Source organism: Crotalus tigris, unplaced genomic scaffold, assembly GCF_016545835.1.
Source record: "Crotalus tigris isolate CLP2741 ecotype Arizona unplaced genomic scaffold, ASM1654583v1 scf7180000024401.5802323, whole genome shotgun sequence".
Classification (NCBI taxonomy): Eukaryota; Metazoa; Chordata; class Lepidosauria; order Squamata; family Viperidae; genus Crotalus; species Crotalus tigris.
The window spans coordinates 3,576,200-3,594,596 of NW_024100569.1; the positions used below are offsets into that span (position 1 = coordinate 3,576,200).

Here is an 18,397-nt window from a genome sequence, read left to right on the forward strand (position 1 = left end):
GCAATTTTGAAACTTTCTATAGTAAAAATGTTATAGTATGGTGCTCAGATGGGACCATTCCCTCACTATAAATCATTTAAAATCATACCAAAAAATTGCATTTTTTTTCCTGATACCTAGATCAATGTTTCTCAACCTTGACAACTCTATGATGTGTAGACTACAGTTCCCCCAGAATCCTCCAGAATTCTGTATATCCAAAGAGACACTCACAAGGCAACAAAAAGTAGAGGTGGGAGCATGGCTGTTAATACAATACTCACACATTGCCTCAAATGCCATTTTTTCTCACTAGGAAAAACAGACTAGTGCCACTAGTCCCAACAGATCAATTTCACTCTTCATGGCAACAAGCAATTCTGGCTAAACTTATCTATTTAAGTAAATAAGCTTATCTATTTGAGTAACTACTTATTTGGGATATACTCAGGCTAAAAGAATCATTAGAGAAAGGCTCATAGATACATAATTCCACAATGTATTTTTATACTAATACCAATGTAGTCAAGAAACTTTTCATTCCTTCTTTCTTGATACATATTATAAAAGTTTCCTTCTTGATTTTCTTCTCTCAAATAAGGAACTATTTATCACATAAAACTAGAATTTGCCTGGCAAATTTAATTCACAAACAAATAATGAAGGGTAATGATCAGTGATAAGAATTCTTTTCTATTTTTACAATTTTTCTGTGGCCTTCAGGGGTCCCCTTAAGTTTTAGTATTAAGTGTAGTGGCACTGGCCGAGAGGCTTTGCGGGAGCCTGGCCGGAAACAGGGAAGTGAAAGCATGGACAGCTGCGACTGGTTTGGGTGCGATGGGCGTAGATCGGATGGAAGGAGAGGAAAGGAAAAGGAGAAAGGGGGTAGGGTTGGTTGTTGCTGTAGTCAGGGGAAAGACCAGGTGAAGCCGAAGAGGAGTTTGAAGATTTTAGCTGATTCCCTCTCTCTAAAGAGAGGGAAGAAAAGAGAGAGTGGGAAAGAGTGGAATTTTATTGCTTCTTTCAGGGGGGGGGAAATACCCTGAGTGGAGAGAAAGAGAGAGAGTGGAAAGAGAGAAAGTTTGCTGGGTTGTTATATTCAGATTTTAACAATAAAGGAAGGGTAAAGAAGGGAATTGTCATAGAGAGACCTGGGACTACGAGCATTGACAGAAGGAAAGGAGAGGCTGGTCGCTGTGGTTTTGGGGACTAGCGGCCATCCGAACTTTGCTTACTATCACTGGTGCAAGTGTAGGCACTGTGGGGAGCTGCCTCTGTGGAGCAAGCTATGGCTGCGGAGCATTGACTGTGTTTGTGTTTCCTGCTACTGCCTGGAGCCGGAGGATCTCCCCACCCCTTTTTCATCCCAAATGGCTACTATAAACTGCTTACTATTATTGCCACGACTGCTTGGGGCTGTTAAGTACTGTCACGCACTGACTGCTGTAGTTGGGAGTTGGTCATCTTTGTTCCTGTGAATCCCTCGATGACGAGAACTTGTCATCTCTTCACTCCGCGTGAGCTCCCACTAAAACAGGGGTGTCAAATTGCCGGGCCACGGGCCAGATGCATCACATGGAAGCCACGCCCACCCCATTGCTGGCAATGGCAAAACCGGCCCGATACGTTGTGCGACATCATGTGACATGCCTGAGCTAAAAGGATATTGTTGCCAATGTTTTGGCAAGAGCAAGACTAAAGAGGGGAGGGCTAGGAAGGCCTGGGCTTTGGCGGCCCTTAAGGGGGTAACGCTACATAAGAATGTTATAGAATTTGTTTTAATTTTACAGTATTGCATTAGCAATTCTAGCATTTAGTTATCTTATACATTTAGTTATCTTATACATTTCATGGAATTACTGAAATGGATATAATTTTCCTTAGTGTATTTTATGCTAGTTTATGACCAAAATGAAGTTTGCTGTTGTGATGGTATGGAATACTTGAAGCAGGATACTGCTTTTCAAGATTATTTTTTTACAAGAATACTAATAGAGATACCTGTTTCAGCATTAAGCTAAGAAAGAGATGCTGCTGCAAAATTTTTATACTCCTCCTTCTCTCACTTTCTTCCAAGACAGAAGCTTGCTTTAACAATTGGTAAATATCAATCCGTATGGAGTCACATCTTCATTCTGTAAACAGTATTCAGCCATTACTATAAAGTATAGCTAAGGACCTTTCCCTGCTAGTGAATTATGCTATCTACCCATCCTTTAAATGGAAACTACTGGCCAATTCCTACCCTGTCTCAAATTCCTTTGTTTCCAGTCACTGAAGTCCCCTGAAATCCTGCTATAAAAATGTTTCTTAACCTTGGCAACTTTTAAATGTGTAGACTTCAATTGTCAGAATTCCGCAGGCAGTATGAGAACATAAAGAAAAGTAACATGTAACATCTTAACAGATTTCAGTCCTGGCAATAACAATAGCAATAGCACTTAGGCTTATATACCACTTCATAGTGCTTTACAGCCCTGTCTAAGTGGTTTACAGTATCAGCATATTGGGCTGACTCCAAATAACTGCATTTAGAAGCAGGAATGAAATTTAGTAGTCCACGATAGCAGTACAGTACTCCCTTGTTTCTTCCATTTGAGCAAATGGTTCCTTATTTGCTCCTCTGGGAAAAAGTAAAAGTGCTACTACTCAACATTATTGTCTTGAGAGCAAAGCTATCCTTCATTCCTAATGCTGCAGGGCTTTCTAACAGAAATTCTATAGAGAAATGCAGGATGTCAACAGTGTGCATATGAACTGGCATATGAATTCTCCACTTTGAATAGCAAAATATACTGTAATATAAAAGATTCCCAATCTATATAACCTTCATTAGCATCAGAAAACTGGAAACGCTGCAAAGGGTATTTCAGATATTTTAAAAAAGGGTGATATGATTATATGCTGCAGATATAACATACCTATTCAAGCTATCTGAAGCTTACAAATTTTGCCAGATACAAGACTTAACATACTCCATCAGATTGTTTAATTACTCAAGTTACTATTACTTCATATTAATAATGTATTTTGAATTATTTATTCATTGGATTTTTATCCCGCCTGTATTACTTTATAAGTAACTCAAGGTGGCCAATGTACACAATACTCCTTCCATTTTCCCCATAACAACAACCCTGTGAGGTGGGTTGAGCTAAGACAGCAGTTCTCAACCTGTGGGTCGGGACCCCATTTGGGGTCGAACGACCATTTCACGGGGGTCGCCAAACAAGGCTGTCCACCATTTTTCCCCCTTTTCTTTGGCCATGCCCCTGGCACCCGGTGATGTATAAGTGGTTGGGGGTCACCACAACATGGGGAACTGTATTATGGGGTCGCAGCATTAGAAAGGTTGAGAACCACTGAGCTAAGAGATAGTGACTGGCCCAAGGTCGCCCAGCCAGTTTTCATGCCTAAGGCAGCGCTAGAACTCACAGTTTCCTGGTTTCCAGTCTGATGCTGTAACCATTAGACTTCTAAATATGATACTAATATAATTATTTTTCCTTCATCTACATAAATCAAATGCTCCAAGGTCTGCATAAAACAACCTACTAGATAAGTAGTATCTTATCTAGATACCTACACAAAATTTAACATTGAATCTCAAAAAGACTTTAAAACATCCAGACTAGATTGAAATCTAAAAATTCCCAAACACACATGAATGCAAATTATGGTTGAATAAGATATTATCCACTATAAAAAAGTATTTGGTTTTGAGCTCATTTAATGTAGTGGTTAAAGCACCAAGCTAGAACTGGGAGACTCTGAGTTTGAGTTCTAGTTCAGTTGGGTGACGAGGCCAGTTGGGTGACCTTGGAGCAGTCACTCTCTCTTAGCCCTAAGCAAGGAAGCAATGGCAAACTGCTTTCAAAAATCTTACATTTGGAATTAAAAAATGCTGATCTGAGGACTAGCAACCCAACATCTCCTTTACGGCCCTCAACATTCCATATTAGTGGGCTGCCTCTTTTTCTTGTTTTTTCAAAATTTGCTGCATTAATTGGAATTCTGGACGGGGTTTTAAATGGCCATAGGATACTTTAAGTCTTCCAGAAATGTAAAGGATCTACTTTATTCTTTATAACGTTCCTTCCAAAATAAAATATGACTTTCCCATTTTTGGAGTCTAGTTCTTGACAGGGCATGCAAATTCCTACCTTAAATGAAAAATTACTTAGATAATTCATAGATGTACACATAAATTAATGGCATTCATTGGCTGCCTTCTGAGCATCCTTTCATGGAACTAGATAGTATTGAAAATACTAAGTCTTTCTTTAAATGCCTATACAAGTGGACCATTAATATTTTCTTTGCAATTCCTTGTTTGTTCAGTAACATCTGCACTGATACTTTGCAGAAAGCTAAGGAGACTCCATTCTGAAGTCTGAGGAATTTCAAAGGCAATTTATGAAATGGGTGGTGATCCATTACTCAAAGTAAAAAATTCCTTTTGACATGTCAATTAATCCTGCCATACTACAGTTTCTATACTACAGTTCCTTTGATTTCACTCTTCATATCTCAAAGGCACTTTCAGAAACAAACCAAAAAGCCCAGTAAGAGTACAGCACTTTTATTTTAGTGCTCGGTAGGAGATTTTTCTTTCAGCGTTGAGCTTTCAGATTGCAAAAGACCCATCTGCACAGTTTACTTTCCAAACTCAGTAGCAGAGACTGGGGGAGGGGGAAATGGGTGAGATAAATAGCATTGTGAAAAGGAGTGTAATTAATCACATATTAAACACTTATGAAGAGCCAACCTACAACTCCTGCTCCATTATCTGAACAAAACCGCTACTGAATTCACCTGGATCGATTTTGGGAGAAATGAGTATCTGTGCAAATGCATAAAACGCTGATAAAGTCATATTATCTAGCCATATTGGCAGAATGAAGAAAGAATTATGGCTGGGTGATGAACATATTGTACCACATTCTGTCCTTGTTTCTAAAGTAATCCTAATATTCACCACGGTTGATGTTTAATAGGTACCTACGTTCCCCCCCCCTTTCTGCCTCAAATCAGAACTGTCCGAAGCAAACTTGGTTTTCAAAGATGGGACGGGGGGGGGGGGGGAAGTAAACTACTTGTTTTCAGTTGTTCTCGACTGAAGGCAAGCCAACAAGCATCCTCACCTTCCCGCACAGGATTACTCCAAGTCGCCTCCTCCCCCTTGCAGAGCACACTCTCCCCTCGCTACGCGGAAGAAAAGAAAAACACAAGTCTAAAACGGAAGCGTCGACGTCGACCCTCCTGCCTTTCGAGAGGCCAACTGTAAAATTCTTATAGAAAAGGGGAAACCGCCTGCAGAATATGAAAGGTGTGCTCCTTCCAGATCATCTACCCTCACTCTTGCCCTGGACTGGTGAGGCACCAGTCAGCTTGCACCGTCCGGGCTTGCGAGGGACAAGCGGGCGACATTCATAGTCCTCCAACGGTGGAAAACCGGCCGGAGGAGAGCCAAGTTAACACAGGGTGAAGTCAGTCCCCGCTTACCTTTCCCACGGCGGTGGCTGCTGCTGCTGTTGCTGCTGCCGTCACGTTTACCTTTCTGCACCGCTGCGGGCTCGCAAAAGAAACCTTCCCGGCCACCCCTCGTTGAACGTCGGGAGAGTTTTTCTGCTCTAACTCGAGGAGGAAAAACAAACACGAGTTGCCACTGAAAAGAATGGATGCCTGTAAAACAACCTACGGAAAATCCGCCGTCCCAGTCCTGGCGCAGATCTTCTTCTCGTCCTCCTGGAAGGGGGACCCAGTAGAGCCTCCTGCTGGCTCCGCTCCGGAAGCGCAGGGAGATGCGAAGGGAGGCGACTCGCAAGAAAAGCCAGCTGCATGCAATTCCCCACGTTGCAGAAGAATGCGGGATGGATGTGGGAGAGACTTCAAAGACAATATAAGATAATGACAGAAAAAGAGGACCGGAGTCCAGAGTGACAAGCAGCCTCAACAAATGCGTTTGCCCCGTTTCTGCACATGCAGTATGTTTACGGAGCAAGGGTGCTGTTTTAATGGTAATAGAGGAGGTGATGAGGACTGAAAAGAATAGGGAGTACAGTCATGATCTGCCACTGTTGATATTAAATGGTTCCCAAGGCTGCTATTTAATTGCACTGATAAAAATTTCTGAAATGTCACTTCAGATGTCTCATATAAATAGGCAAGCAGATGGGGGTTCGTGTATTTTTGATTATGTGGAGCTCCAGGCAGAAAGATACATGTGAAACTGGGATATTGCTGATGGTCTGATTTACATTTTGTACTATTTTATATTTTTTCTTAACACACCATAAACCATAATTGAATAGATTCACATTATTTGCTAAATCATATGCCACAGTACATGCTAACTCCAAACTAAAGTCAAGCTCAGCTCAGTGGAGACTTGGCCCAGTTATTTTAAGGATACAATTATATGGCTCTTTTTTGCTTTGCTGTAAAATGTGCCCTGTTTAAAATAAACATAATCTCACTCCTGGTGATGCAGAGCTCATCAATTCAGCGTCTACATTTTGTGTGTGTGTTCACAAAACACATTGTATCAAGGATAGACTTTGTATGGACAAGTATAATGAAATAAGGGATTCATTTATACAAAATATAGTAGGTTAAGCAAAGCACTATAGTTATATACATGTGGTGATGTATTGTTATGTAGTTTGGTAATGAAATATTTGCATCCTCAGCACCAAAGGACCCACAGTTCAACCCCGAGTTACAAATATTCTCTCCTATCAGTTATATAATGTGTTACAAATCTATATATACTTGCACAATATTTGCATCAGATAAATATATGTATAACAGCAACTGCTTACTGTTATAACAATATATTACTGTATAGTTTTTCTTTTTTCTGTTGGATTTTTGTCACATTTTAAAAAATCACTTGTAATGCATTTTGATAATGTATGTATTTCATGATTATCTTTGTATTTTTCTTTTCTTTTTCTGCTTTATTTTAAAAGCAATAAAATAAATTTTAAAAATGAAACACATTAAACCATAATATACAGTTTGATTTTAGCCTTGTACAGGATGTGAGCTATATTATGTTTTAAAGCTTAATATATTAACTGCTGTTAATGCAATAACATGCTTAAGGAAACTGGATTTTTATGAACATCATCATATACTGTAATTAGGTTGTGGTTCTTGCAATAAGGATTATTGAGGATTTCAGTTTTTATACTAGAACTTAAAACCCCAACTCTGTAACTGAAGGATTGTTTCAGACGTTAGACAGGAAATGGCGCTGTGTACTGTGAATAAGAACTAAACATAAAAAAAAATAATAAAATCGTCAACTTACAACTGGTTGCTTAATGACCATTCACATTTATGATGACTATGGAACAAGTGCTTTACAGGCTGCAAAATATCACCTGACTGTCATAAATGGCTGCACCACCACCCACATGGTCATATGACCACATGCTGGGTGCTTGGCAACCAGTCACTTTTATAACTGATCATGGTTACATGAACTGGAAGCCAGCAAAAATCACCCATTCAGATGAATGGATTCACACTTACAACTGCCACAATCACTTAACCACCATGGCATTTACTTAATGTCAATCACAAAAAAGCTTGTAAAATCACTTCCAGTCATATGGGTGCCTTGATTTCTGACCATAATGATTTATGACCATATTCCCAGTCTCAATTGTGATTGTAAGTAGAGGACTACTTGTAATGCTTTTTAACATGTGTCCAGCCACATATGTATATATATGTTTGAGAGGCAGTTTGTTGTAGTGGTTGAAGCTAGAAACCAGGAGACTGAGAGTTTTAGTCCCACCTTAGGTACAAAGCCAGCTGGATGGCCTTAGCCCAGTCACTCTCTTTCAGCCCTAAGAAGATAGCAATGGACAGCCACTTTCAAAATCTTGCCAAGAAAACTGCAGGGACTAGTCCAGGCAGTCGTTAAGAGTCAACAATGACTCAAAGGCCCCAAAAAAGTATTTGTAAGCTGGTATCTTAAGTAAAGAAAATATATGCAAGACTAATTGTATATGCCTCTCATAGATCCTCCAGCTTGGCACACATATTCTGAGGACCTTTTCCCTCCACCATACTTGAGTGGAAAATATTATATTGACATGAAATCTATTATTGTTGCAAATTCTTATTCCAATATTGCCTAGCTATAGGAAGCCTCAAAAGTCATTTTGGGTAATGATCTAAAATATCTTCTCCAAATTTTAATTATGCATTCCACCCCCAAAACTGTAAGGATCCTTATATGTTAGAACAGAGGTCCCCAACCTATGGGCTGTGGCCCAATACTGGGCCATGGCCTCTTGGCCACTGGGCCGCATGAGTGGCTGGTCAGTGCATGTGTGCATGTGTGCATACTCACCCCACCTTTGTGGCGGTGCTAGCTAAGTCACGAGCTGTGAGGGTCTCGCTGGTGCTAGCCGAGCCATGAACCATGAGTCTCTTGTTGGTACTAGCCGAGCCGCCACTAGCTGAGTTGTGAGCCATGCACTGGCGCTAACCGAGCCGTGAGCTACATGCTGACACTACTAGCAGCCCCATTTGCAGAGCACGCATGCTCACAGCCCTGTTTGTGCCCACGCACATGCAGCCACATTTACCTGTGTATGAATGTGCTCATAAAGGTGCCTGTCCCTCCGTTTTCCACCGGGCCACCAACCCACAAAGATTGGTGACTCCTGTGTTAGAACATCTATAGGGCTGGTAATTTGTTCTTTTGGAGATTGTCTTAATGGGAGAACCAATATACCTATTTATATAAATAAGGAAAATCATAGCAAACTTTTAGAAAAGCTATGATTAAAAGAAATAAACGGAATGTAATGTGATTGATACATGTTTAAAATATAAAGTTTGAAATATATGACTATAATAACTTTAATTATGTAGATTTGAAATGATTTATTATTTAAATTAACCACATTTAACCAGGTAGGTTATGCAAACCCAAGTATGTAGCATTAGGAGATTGGCCTGGAGGCAAGCGACAAATGTTTGCTTGTTACAATTTTGCAATACAAACCCCATTTTTTATATAGGACTGCCAGTCCTCAGCTTACAACCATTCATTTAGCATTCATTCAAAGTTACAATGGCATTGAAAAAAGTGACTTAGAACTGGGGTTCTTGCACTTATGACTGTCACAATAACCCCATGATCATGTAATCAGAATTTGTGTACTTAGAAACGGGACATGTATTTATGACAGTTGCAGCATCTCAAGGTCATTTGACCGCCATTTATGACCCTCCAAGTTTCTGACAAGCAAAGTCAATGTGGACAGCTGGATTTGCTTAACGACCACAGTGATTTCAGTGACTGCCATGCTTAGCAATGGAAATATGATCCCACAACCTAGTCATAGGTTGAGGATTATCTCCACAATGTTGGGATGCAAGTATAAAAGGTGGGAAATTGCAATTGATGTAATAGTCCACTTTTCCTCATTTTTGCTTCATTTTCCTTAGCAATGGACTCCAGATCTGGCTGGGTTATGTACTATGCAAAATCCCAACAACTGGATCAAGTAAATCAAGTTTAAGAATATTGCAAAAATAGCATGAGTCATCCAGTATTTTTAAACATGATTTTTTTGAACAAGCATTGCAAACTGAATTGCACGTAACATTAAAGCCAAAATGGTTGTTATGCTGAAAGCAACTCAGCCACTTTAATTGAATTATATTTGAATCTAGGTCTTCCCCAAGATGGGAATTGTCATTTTTTCAAAATTATGTATATGTACAAAAAACCCACATCTTTGATGTTGAAGGAAAAGTCTTCATCATGGTTCAGTCCAAGCTGGGAATAAACAACATGGAGACTGCTTTAGAAAGAAGGTTGCAATTTACTGAGTGGGTTTTTATACCCTCTTGAGGTTGTTTCCTGTTCGAGGCTTTGTATTTCCTGTGTCATATACTTTTGACCTGAGTCTGAGTGCGCCCCTTTGGCATCTGTGGGTTAATCCTATTATGTCCTGTCTTAGAGTTTGAGTGAAGTATGTAGATTTTAGGTGTCTTTGTCTTCCTAAACCTCTAGCTGGGGGCCTCCAACCTTCCTGAATTGATTATTTACATCTGCATTTCTACAGAGCTGGTTTCTGCTTGGAGCAGGGAGACTTGGGGCTATTAAGAAAAAACTGGGCATGCTTTTCTGCCTCTTTAAGATCCTTTGAGGAAATATAATATTCTGCCCTTTTAATATTTCCTTCTTTGGGGGGGGGGGCTGACTTCCTACCTTGATTTAAAATGGGACTCCTATGTCCAGTGCTTTTTTTCTTTAAAAAATAAGTGCTGGAACTCACACTCATCATACAACCCGCATTACCTACTCTACAAGGTTCCATCCAAAAAAGGTGCCCAAACTCTGTTCTGGGTGTTCTATGAGAAAAAAAGCCCTGCCTGTGCCCATTTATTTTACAATAAGCATTATAAAAATTATTGAACTTAGATCAGAATAAACATATAGAGAATGGGATAATTTCTAAATGCAGTAAGTGTTGTCTATGCACAGTATAATCAGCCGAGATTCCGGAGATTTAGAAAATTTTTTGTTTCTAAATATTTAAGGCTTCTTTCTTAGTATTGCAAACAAACAAGCAAATCTGGGGATGAGCCGGGCAACCCCTAAACGAGCTTCGGAGACGAGGAACCTTTCAGCCGACAGGGGGAGTTGCAGAAAGAGGCACCCTCGTGCTCCTGGCTCAGAGGAGGAGGAGGAGGAGAAGAAGGAAGTAGAATTGCTGAGCTAATACAAGGGCGAGGCTGGGAACCGGGAGACGCCACAGCCATGGAGGAGTTTAATCCCCGTAACGATGAGGTAGTGCAGTTCTTCTTTCCCGCGCTGGTCAGCCGGAACCTCTGAAATCCCGCTCCTCTCAGGGTAGATCTTGCTCGATCGTGGACTGAAAGGCCACCGAGGAGCACAAGGCAGGCTTTCCCAAGTCCCTCCAGGCGGGCTGCGAGGCAGGCTCGCGTCACCTCCCTTGGGAGAAAGATGATAGATCTCCCGGCATAACAAGACCGGTCGAGCTTTTCAGGCCCGCTCGTTCTTGAAGCTTTGGGCAGCCCCATGTATCTCCCTAAAGCCGCCTGACGGATGGAATGTATACTTTAAGAATATATATAAGGCTAGTCGCAGTAGATGCAGCCAAGTCGGAGCAGTGAGACTTTATATTTAAGAGCAAGCGACGGCCCTAAAAGACATACAGTGTGTGCATGTGCGCGCGTACGTGGTGACTTTTCTTTCGGGGATGGAGAGGATGCATCAGCATTTTAATTTGTCTATGGAGGAAATTACTTCTTTGACTTCTCAGTTGTCCACTAAACCATTTTTCCAGGTAGAGAGTTAAGAAAAAGTCTCACTTGCTCTGCTTTGCCTTGCTTCTTTTATATGTGTATGTGGCATTCAGAGATGCTGACCCGTGTATTTCTTCCTTTGCCCTGTATATACACAGATTTGGATTTAGGTATTATGCTAAGCTGTAATTTGCTTCATAATGGTTTATTGAGAAGACTACAATTCACTGACTTCATATAATGTGCTAAGACATAAGCCTTTTGTTTACAAACCGAACTGATTGTATTTTAGCAATTCATATGACCCAGTTCAGTTGGAAACACAGCAAGCTTGATTCTGCTGTTCATTTCTATTTTAAAACGCTGGATTTTAAAATTTCTTTTAAATAAATTTCTTAGATTTGAAACACTACCATGACTTTCTCATCAATCCCTTGCAGTGCTACAAATGCAACATTAATGAATTCTTGTGGCTCTTATTAGTGAATTAGTGGCTCACAAACAGATCTTTGATGTTAAGGAATTGTACTGAATATGGATGCTACATGTTGCTTTCTAGAGCATCTTTTTCTCTCTAGATCTAAAACGCTGCACATGTATTATTCTCTAGGACAGTGTTTCCCAAACTTGACAATTTTAAGGCATGTGGTCTTCAACTCCCAGAATTCCACAGCCAGCAATTCTGGGAGTTGAAGTCCACATGCCTTAAAATTGTCAAGTTTGGGAAACACTGCTCTAGGATAATATACAAGTTTTAGTTTCTGATTTTTCAAGATAGACATAGTGAAACTAAAATCCAGCTAAACAATATATTTGAAACTGTGTTTTAGTAGTAGTATACATATATGTTAGATATAATAACTTGGTTATAGTATGTGATATTATGCTTGGTTATATATGTATTACCTTCATAAATTAATAATATTACCAGTATGAATGAAGATTATGACTATTTTGCATTTGAAGAGTTGTATGTTTTTTTAAGCGTCCTTTATATTTTTGTATTCTGAATTACTTGATACACTGTACTGTTTATTTAGTTTAAATTTGTATACATTGCTGTGCACTCAAATTGGATGAATTTTGGTAAAATATTAATAAAATATCTTTGTATATTTTGATATTATAATTACAGATGATCTTTAACACTGAAGAAGCCCACAATATTATTAAAGATGTGAGTTATACATTTATGTTTTGATAATAAAATACACTTTTGGTATGTTTTCTTTGAATCTCTATTAAAAATAGAAATGATAGATATCTCTTACAGACTTGGGCTATAGCCCTATATGTATTCCATTTGGTGTATCATCAAATTTTTGGAAATAAATATAGATAGATATGGTGATAGCCATACTTTGCATTCAAATTTAATAGATGTTTCAGGTTTTAAACATTTTAATATCAAGACAATGGACTGAATTTTAAATGTCTATGAGTGGAACTTGAACATCAGAGGATACACACTAGCAGAAAGTTATTTCTGCCAATTCTATTTGCTGCAGCTTGCTATACTCTCAGACTAAGATATAATTGGATGTGGGTGATATCCTACCTGGGAGTATCAAGAATGGGAGTGCTTGAATGTGAGGAGAAAGGTGAATTGGTGACAATTGGTGTTTAACCATTTAATTTGCAGAATTGTGTGGTAGATTGGAGATCTTTCTTTGATTGGAAGGCATCCTTTCAGTCAGGAGAAGGCTGTTTAGGATCTGAGCCAATTATGATCAGCATTACACAGCAACAAGTGTTCTGTTGAATTCTTTATTGGTAGTAATATGCATACTTAATTGTTTTGTAAAGATGGCAAACCGTGCTTCTGGTATTGCGATGTAGCCTTTTCTTGTGTTTAACTGGAAAACTGAATCTGTATCATATGATGTTTACAAGTGTGCCAGAGCAGCCCAGCATGATGAAAACAAGATGCTGCTTTTATTTGTTGCATTAATATGTAAATTCAACACAATGAGATATTTTAGACATGTTGAGATAACTCAGATTATTGACTGATTGCTTTTGTAATTAATATCTCGTAATTTCTAGTCTAGACTTTAGAAATTTGAGTTATTTTCTATTCATTATATGAAATATTTATATTTATATTTCTATAAAAGTCTTTTACTTGTTCTTTTAGTGTTTCTTTTGTATATATGTTTGTTTTATCATAGAGAATAAAATACAAAAAAAAATCTTTTTTTTTTTCAGTGCATAGAAGGTGTTCTGGGCAAGGCAGATTATGACCATGACAATGTGAATAAATGGACTGCAGCTGTAGTAGAACAGTCTCTAACAAATCTAGTAAAATTGGGAAAAACATATAAGTATATTGGTAAGACTCATTGTGAATATACAGTACAGTACTCTGGGTGAAAACTAAAGACCATATACTAATAACTTCTCCCAAGCAGTTTTCTTCTACCTGAATCTCTCCAGGTGTATTGAAACTTCAACTCAATAATCAGGAAGACATATTTAAAGTGATGTGGGATTAGGATTTAACTCTCATTTACCATCAAGCAGAAACAAATATTAAAAAAAGGAGCAGGACAAACACAAAGAAAGAGCTTTGCTAATCTTTTTTGGCCAATATTACCAAATTAAGGGATTACAGGGTTGTAAAAAAGGAGAGTTTTTAAAATTATGTTACAGAGTAGAATATTATAAAGAAGAAGCATGTCCAGATATCCCCAGTGAATATCTGTAGTAGAGCTATAGAAAACCAAATTTTTGTGTAGCTGTCTCAAATCTGGTATTATCTTGTATTATCTAGTTTTGTTGGATTAAATAAATATTCATAGCCAATGGTGTCATATTTTTAGATATGCTTAGATGCTGTGCCTTTTAAGTGCAATAGTGATTATTCTGCAGAAAATTAAAAGTACCAGGAAGAATTCTTTGCTGAAGAGAAAGTTAGCCAGTTTCATCCTCAAAAATATATACATTGGGTTAATTAAATCTCTAGAATTGATAGTGGAAAGATTTTTTTAAGGAGAAGAAGAAATTAATCTCAATTTAATTTTTCTAAAAAAAGAAAAACTTGTTGCATAATTGGAATAATTAATTGTTGGGAAAAAATGGAAGATTTTCGTGTATACTTTGTCACTGTAATGTGGAAGCTTTTCTTCTAGTTGGGTTTTATCCCCAACTCCAATCTTCATGAGGAAAGTCTGCAAGTTTGAATAATTCATCAGTTTTTTGTTTTATTAATTAATGCTGAATTTTTGCTCCATCCATTTAGTGACCTGTGCTGTGATGCAGAAGTGTGGGGCTGGTCTGCATACTGCAAGCTCATGTTTTTGGGATACCACAACCGATGGTAACTATCAAGCTGCAGCAAATAAAAGCATCACTTAAATTATGTAATGTAGAAGTATCACTTCAATTTTTAATGAAAGTATATAATGAAAAGTGCACAAAACTGCAGACCAGACTGATCCTGTATCAACTGAAATACAATTTGACAACTCCCGTAGTATACAGATATTGCTAGTGATTGAAATTAGGGTTGTTTGGCTAAAACCTGAAATAGTGTAATTGGAAGTGATGCCTGCGATCTGCAGTTTTATGCAATTTTCATTGTTACAAAGATTGGGTTCACAATTGTATTAGAGTTTTACCAGGTTTTATTGAACGAATCAGAGTTGGCTGACTTTGCACAATTTGTTGAGCCCAAACTAATAAATTGTACAGTAGCTTTACTGTGATTTAGTGCATGGTTTATATATAACAAAAGTTTGATTGACAAAATGTGGTAAACCTTAGCATCTTTTGGTTTTTCTGAATCTCAGCTTTCTTTTAGCCTATCCTAAAGTTCACTGGGTTACTTACCCTAACAAGGTTTTTGTGAGGTAAAATAGGAAAGGCATTAATTAGATTACTTGGACCTGTAAGAGACCTGTAGAATCTCAATCTGACGAACAAACAAATAAAGTGCATCACAACTTACTTTTTATTGGAACCAAGGTCATGATATCTTAAAAATATGAAGTAAGGCTGAAAAAATTCAGAGATACTTTCTAGAAAACAGCACAGTCCAATATGGACCATGAATAGATGTCTGCTGTTCCCTGTGGGTGAATATAGGCTATAAAATATCTAATCATTATTTTTCTTTAAATCCATTACAGGTACTTGCACAGTCAGATGGGAAAACAGAACAATGAACTGTGTGGTTAGTGTCTTTGCTGTGGCCATAAACTTGTAGCAAAAAATTAAAGATTGTAAACTGGATAAAATAAGTTATCTCAAAGCCTTTTAAATTAGAAATTATGGAATACTCAGAATATACTGTAAGAATTATTTAATAGATATTATTAAGTCTGAGAAAAAAAGGAAATGTGCTTTTAAAAATGTTTCTGCAAAAATGTTTATATTCTAAAGCCTTTTTTCTGTCAGCTGGGAGATGGCTATATATGTATATGCTGATTTTAAAAGGCAAACATTTGAGTACGCTGTAATTGTATGTTTTGTGTTCAAAAACAAAAACATGCTGGATTATCACCAATACTTCACATGTAGGAAATTAGGAGAAATACTTGGAGAATAAATTACTTATAATATATAAGAAGTTGACATATATTTTGCTTGAGTGACAGATCTTAGTATTTTGGAACGAGATTTTTAACCTGTTTCAGAATTCTTTGCAACTTCTTTATTTCTCAAAATAATGACTGATAAACTTCAGCTTGACTACTGAAATCTAATTTTGTGTATTCCGAGACAAATCTCTGAAACTGGCACAGAGAGAACCGAACTGGGTCTCTTGAGAACTGAACAAGTGTCATAGAAAGCACACCATTGAAGGATTCCATGGTTGTGGTTTAAACTTATATGGAGAAAAGTTTCCACAAAACAGTAAGTTTCAAAACCTACTATTTAGGTTTTGAAAACCTGTTTAAAAAAGTTATGTAGTCAGAAGATATATGCGGTAAATGAACAGAACAATGGTAAACAAATTTTAAAAGTTTTTTTTGTTACTTGTAGAATGAAGAATATATATATTCTTCAAAATATATATATTCTTCTTTACAGGTCATGAATATTTTATAAGTGAATGTAGTTTTCATGCTGGAATTCACCATGATGAAATTCTTAGGACTTATTTATAAAGTTGAGAGAATCTTGTATAATGTTGATATTGATAAATAGTGTACAGCAGTGGGGGGGGGGGGTTCTTGCCTGTGTGCCACTTTCACAAATGCAGGTTTGTACATGTATGGGCCACGGAGCAGGGTTTGGGGACCCCTGGTGTATAGTAATGCTGCATCAATAAAAATCATGAAAAAATACCATTATGATCTTTCAGGCAGATACTCAGGCACAATTATGCAGCTATTATGTTACCTGTTTGCTATATATTTTCAATGCTGATGTTTCTAAGTAAGGGCCATCTTTTCTCCTTTATGTCCTTGAATAGCAATGTGCCTTAATAATTTAAACATATAAAATAATATTTCATTTATTGGACTTAAAAGTACACATTCAAGTGTGGAAGCAGGCTTTATATTTTAAAATGCACTTAAATATAAGTATGAGGTTACAGAACAATTAACAATAGTTGTTCTCTGTTCATGTTTAATTGACAATCTCTTGAATTCAGTAGAGTTCCAAATAACTTTGCTACTTATGTCTGCTTAATAGTTCTGGCATTATTAAAATAAAGCTTACTTGACAGTAAATTAATTGAAAACCATGAGACTAACTGTTAAGAAAATATTGCCAAAATCAGTAGTATTTATGATGCGCCCTAGGTCTAATAAACAGAAAAACATCAAGGCAGTAATTCCATTAAAGGAAAACTTTAAAAAAATTAAGCATTTCTGCAGATATATTTGTGTTTCAGGGAACTAGTATTTCAGCTTTTCATGCACTTATTGTGTTGTTTAGAAGGCATTTGAATCTTGAAAGCAGACTTTTTTATTTTGGCCTTTTAAAAATATCAGGTTTAATGAATATTGTTATAAGATTTTTAGAAATGGTTTTTGACTAGTGCAGCGAACTTGGTTTTATATTAACATTATTTAAAGCATCAGAACCTTAATATTTATAATGAATTTGTTGCAATTTAATACTATTAGCAGTATAGCCCAAATGTTTGTTATATAATCAAAGATGAACCTTATTTCTGAAATTAGTATATATATCTGCAACACAAAAGCCAAAACTATTTCATTGTATATCGTATCACAGTTCTAGATTCATTCTTTTGCTTTTATTCTTGTGATAAGATGTTTTAATCTCTTTTCTGAAGTAGCGAAAGACAATCTGGAAGTTAATATGTTTTATGAAAGCTGCAAATGTAATAGACTCCTATTTGCATTCTGGATGAAGTAAAGACTGATTGCTTTCCAGAGGCAGTTATCAGCAAACAAAAGCTCAGCTGTTTTTATTATGTGGTGTATGCAAATGATGGACTTGAAAAAACCCACTATGTTTGACAAAGTTGAAGGGAAAAGAAAATGAAGGCAGTGGGCAGAATGAAAATGGGATGAAGGTGAGTGGAGGAAGACTACAAGAGGAAGACCTTTGAAGACTACAGCAGTCCTAGATGATAAGCTTCTGTTCATCTGTTGGATTATCTACTTAAATCAGAGAATTACACTTTTAGAAATCTTTCTCATTCACACACACACACAACCACCTTTTTTCATAAATGAGAATATTTTGATTGGGTTTCATGTATTTATAATGTATCTAAAAATCAATTTTGCTGTAAACTTACTTTATACAGAGATTCGGAAATTCAAAACTGGCAAGATTGCACTATAATGATATTGATATTTGTCTTAAACAGCTACATTTTGTTTTTACTTAAATAAATTATATCTGCCTTAGTTGTCACTTATGCTTTTTTAATTAAATTAATGACATAATTCTTGACTGGGATGTGACTTTTTCAGATTATTTTAGGCTTTTCTTGATATTTCAAGAAATTTCATAATATTAAGAATTATTCTTCACCTAACATACATCCACTGTTCTAACTTTCTGGGGGGGGGGGTTTCCTGCAAATGGCCTTCTTGAAGAGGGTGGGGGTTTTATTACAATTCCATAATTGAGTCATTTCACTCCAGATAGGCTTGCATAAGGGAAAACCGTCTTGTATTCT

The 18,397-nt window shown here is 37.2% G+C and overlaps 2 protein-coding genes across 3 annotated transcripts in view; one reads left to right on the forward strand and one right to left on the reverse strand.

The window, feature by feature from the left end:
• The window catches only part of LOC120301875 (synaptotagmin-like protein 5), a 59,448-nt gene extending 52,188 nt beyond the window's left edge, over nt 1–7,260 (reverse strand). The window contains exon 1 of one of the 2 annotated variants that reach the window (XM_039329604.1): nt 5,485–7,260. The gene's annotated coding sequence lies outside the window, so the exon portion shown is untranslated. The remainder of the gene's footprint in view (nt 1–5,484) is intronic. The other variant, XM_039329606.1, reaches the window with a different exon arrangement.
• Nucleotides 7,261–10,677: 3,417 nt separating this feature from the next.
• On the forward strand, nt 10,678–18,168 carry DYNLT3 (dynein light chain Tctex-type 3). Its single transcript, XM_039329607.1, has 5 exons — nt 10,678–10,807; nt 12,422–12,463; nt 13,495–13,618; nt 14,528–14,605; nt 15,417–18,168. The coding sequence occupies exons 1-5, from the start codon at nt 10,778–10,780 to the stop codon at nt 15,491–15,493; spliced, it is 351 nt and encodes a 116-aa protein (XP_039185541.1). The 5' UTR covers nt 10,678–10,777; the 3' UTR covers nt 15,494–18,168.
• The last annotated feature ends 229 nt before the right edge of the window (nt 18,169–18,397 follow it).

What these genes read in the sequence shown, in the direction of transcription:
- DYNLT3 (XM_039329607.1), top strand. Translation starts at nt 10,778, where the DNA reads ATGGAGGAGTTTAATCCCCGTAACGATGAG. An exon ending in CCCACAATATTATTAAAGAT is followed by an intron (nt 12,464 to 13,494) that starts GTGAGTTATACA and finishes TTTTTTTTTCAG; the next exon opens with TGCATAGAAGGTGTTCTGGG. An exon ending in TTGGGATACCACAACCGATG is followed by an intron (nt 14,606 to 15,416) that starts GTAACTATCAAG and finishes AATCCATTACAG; the next exon opens with GTACTTGCACAGTCAGATGG.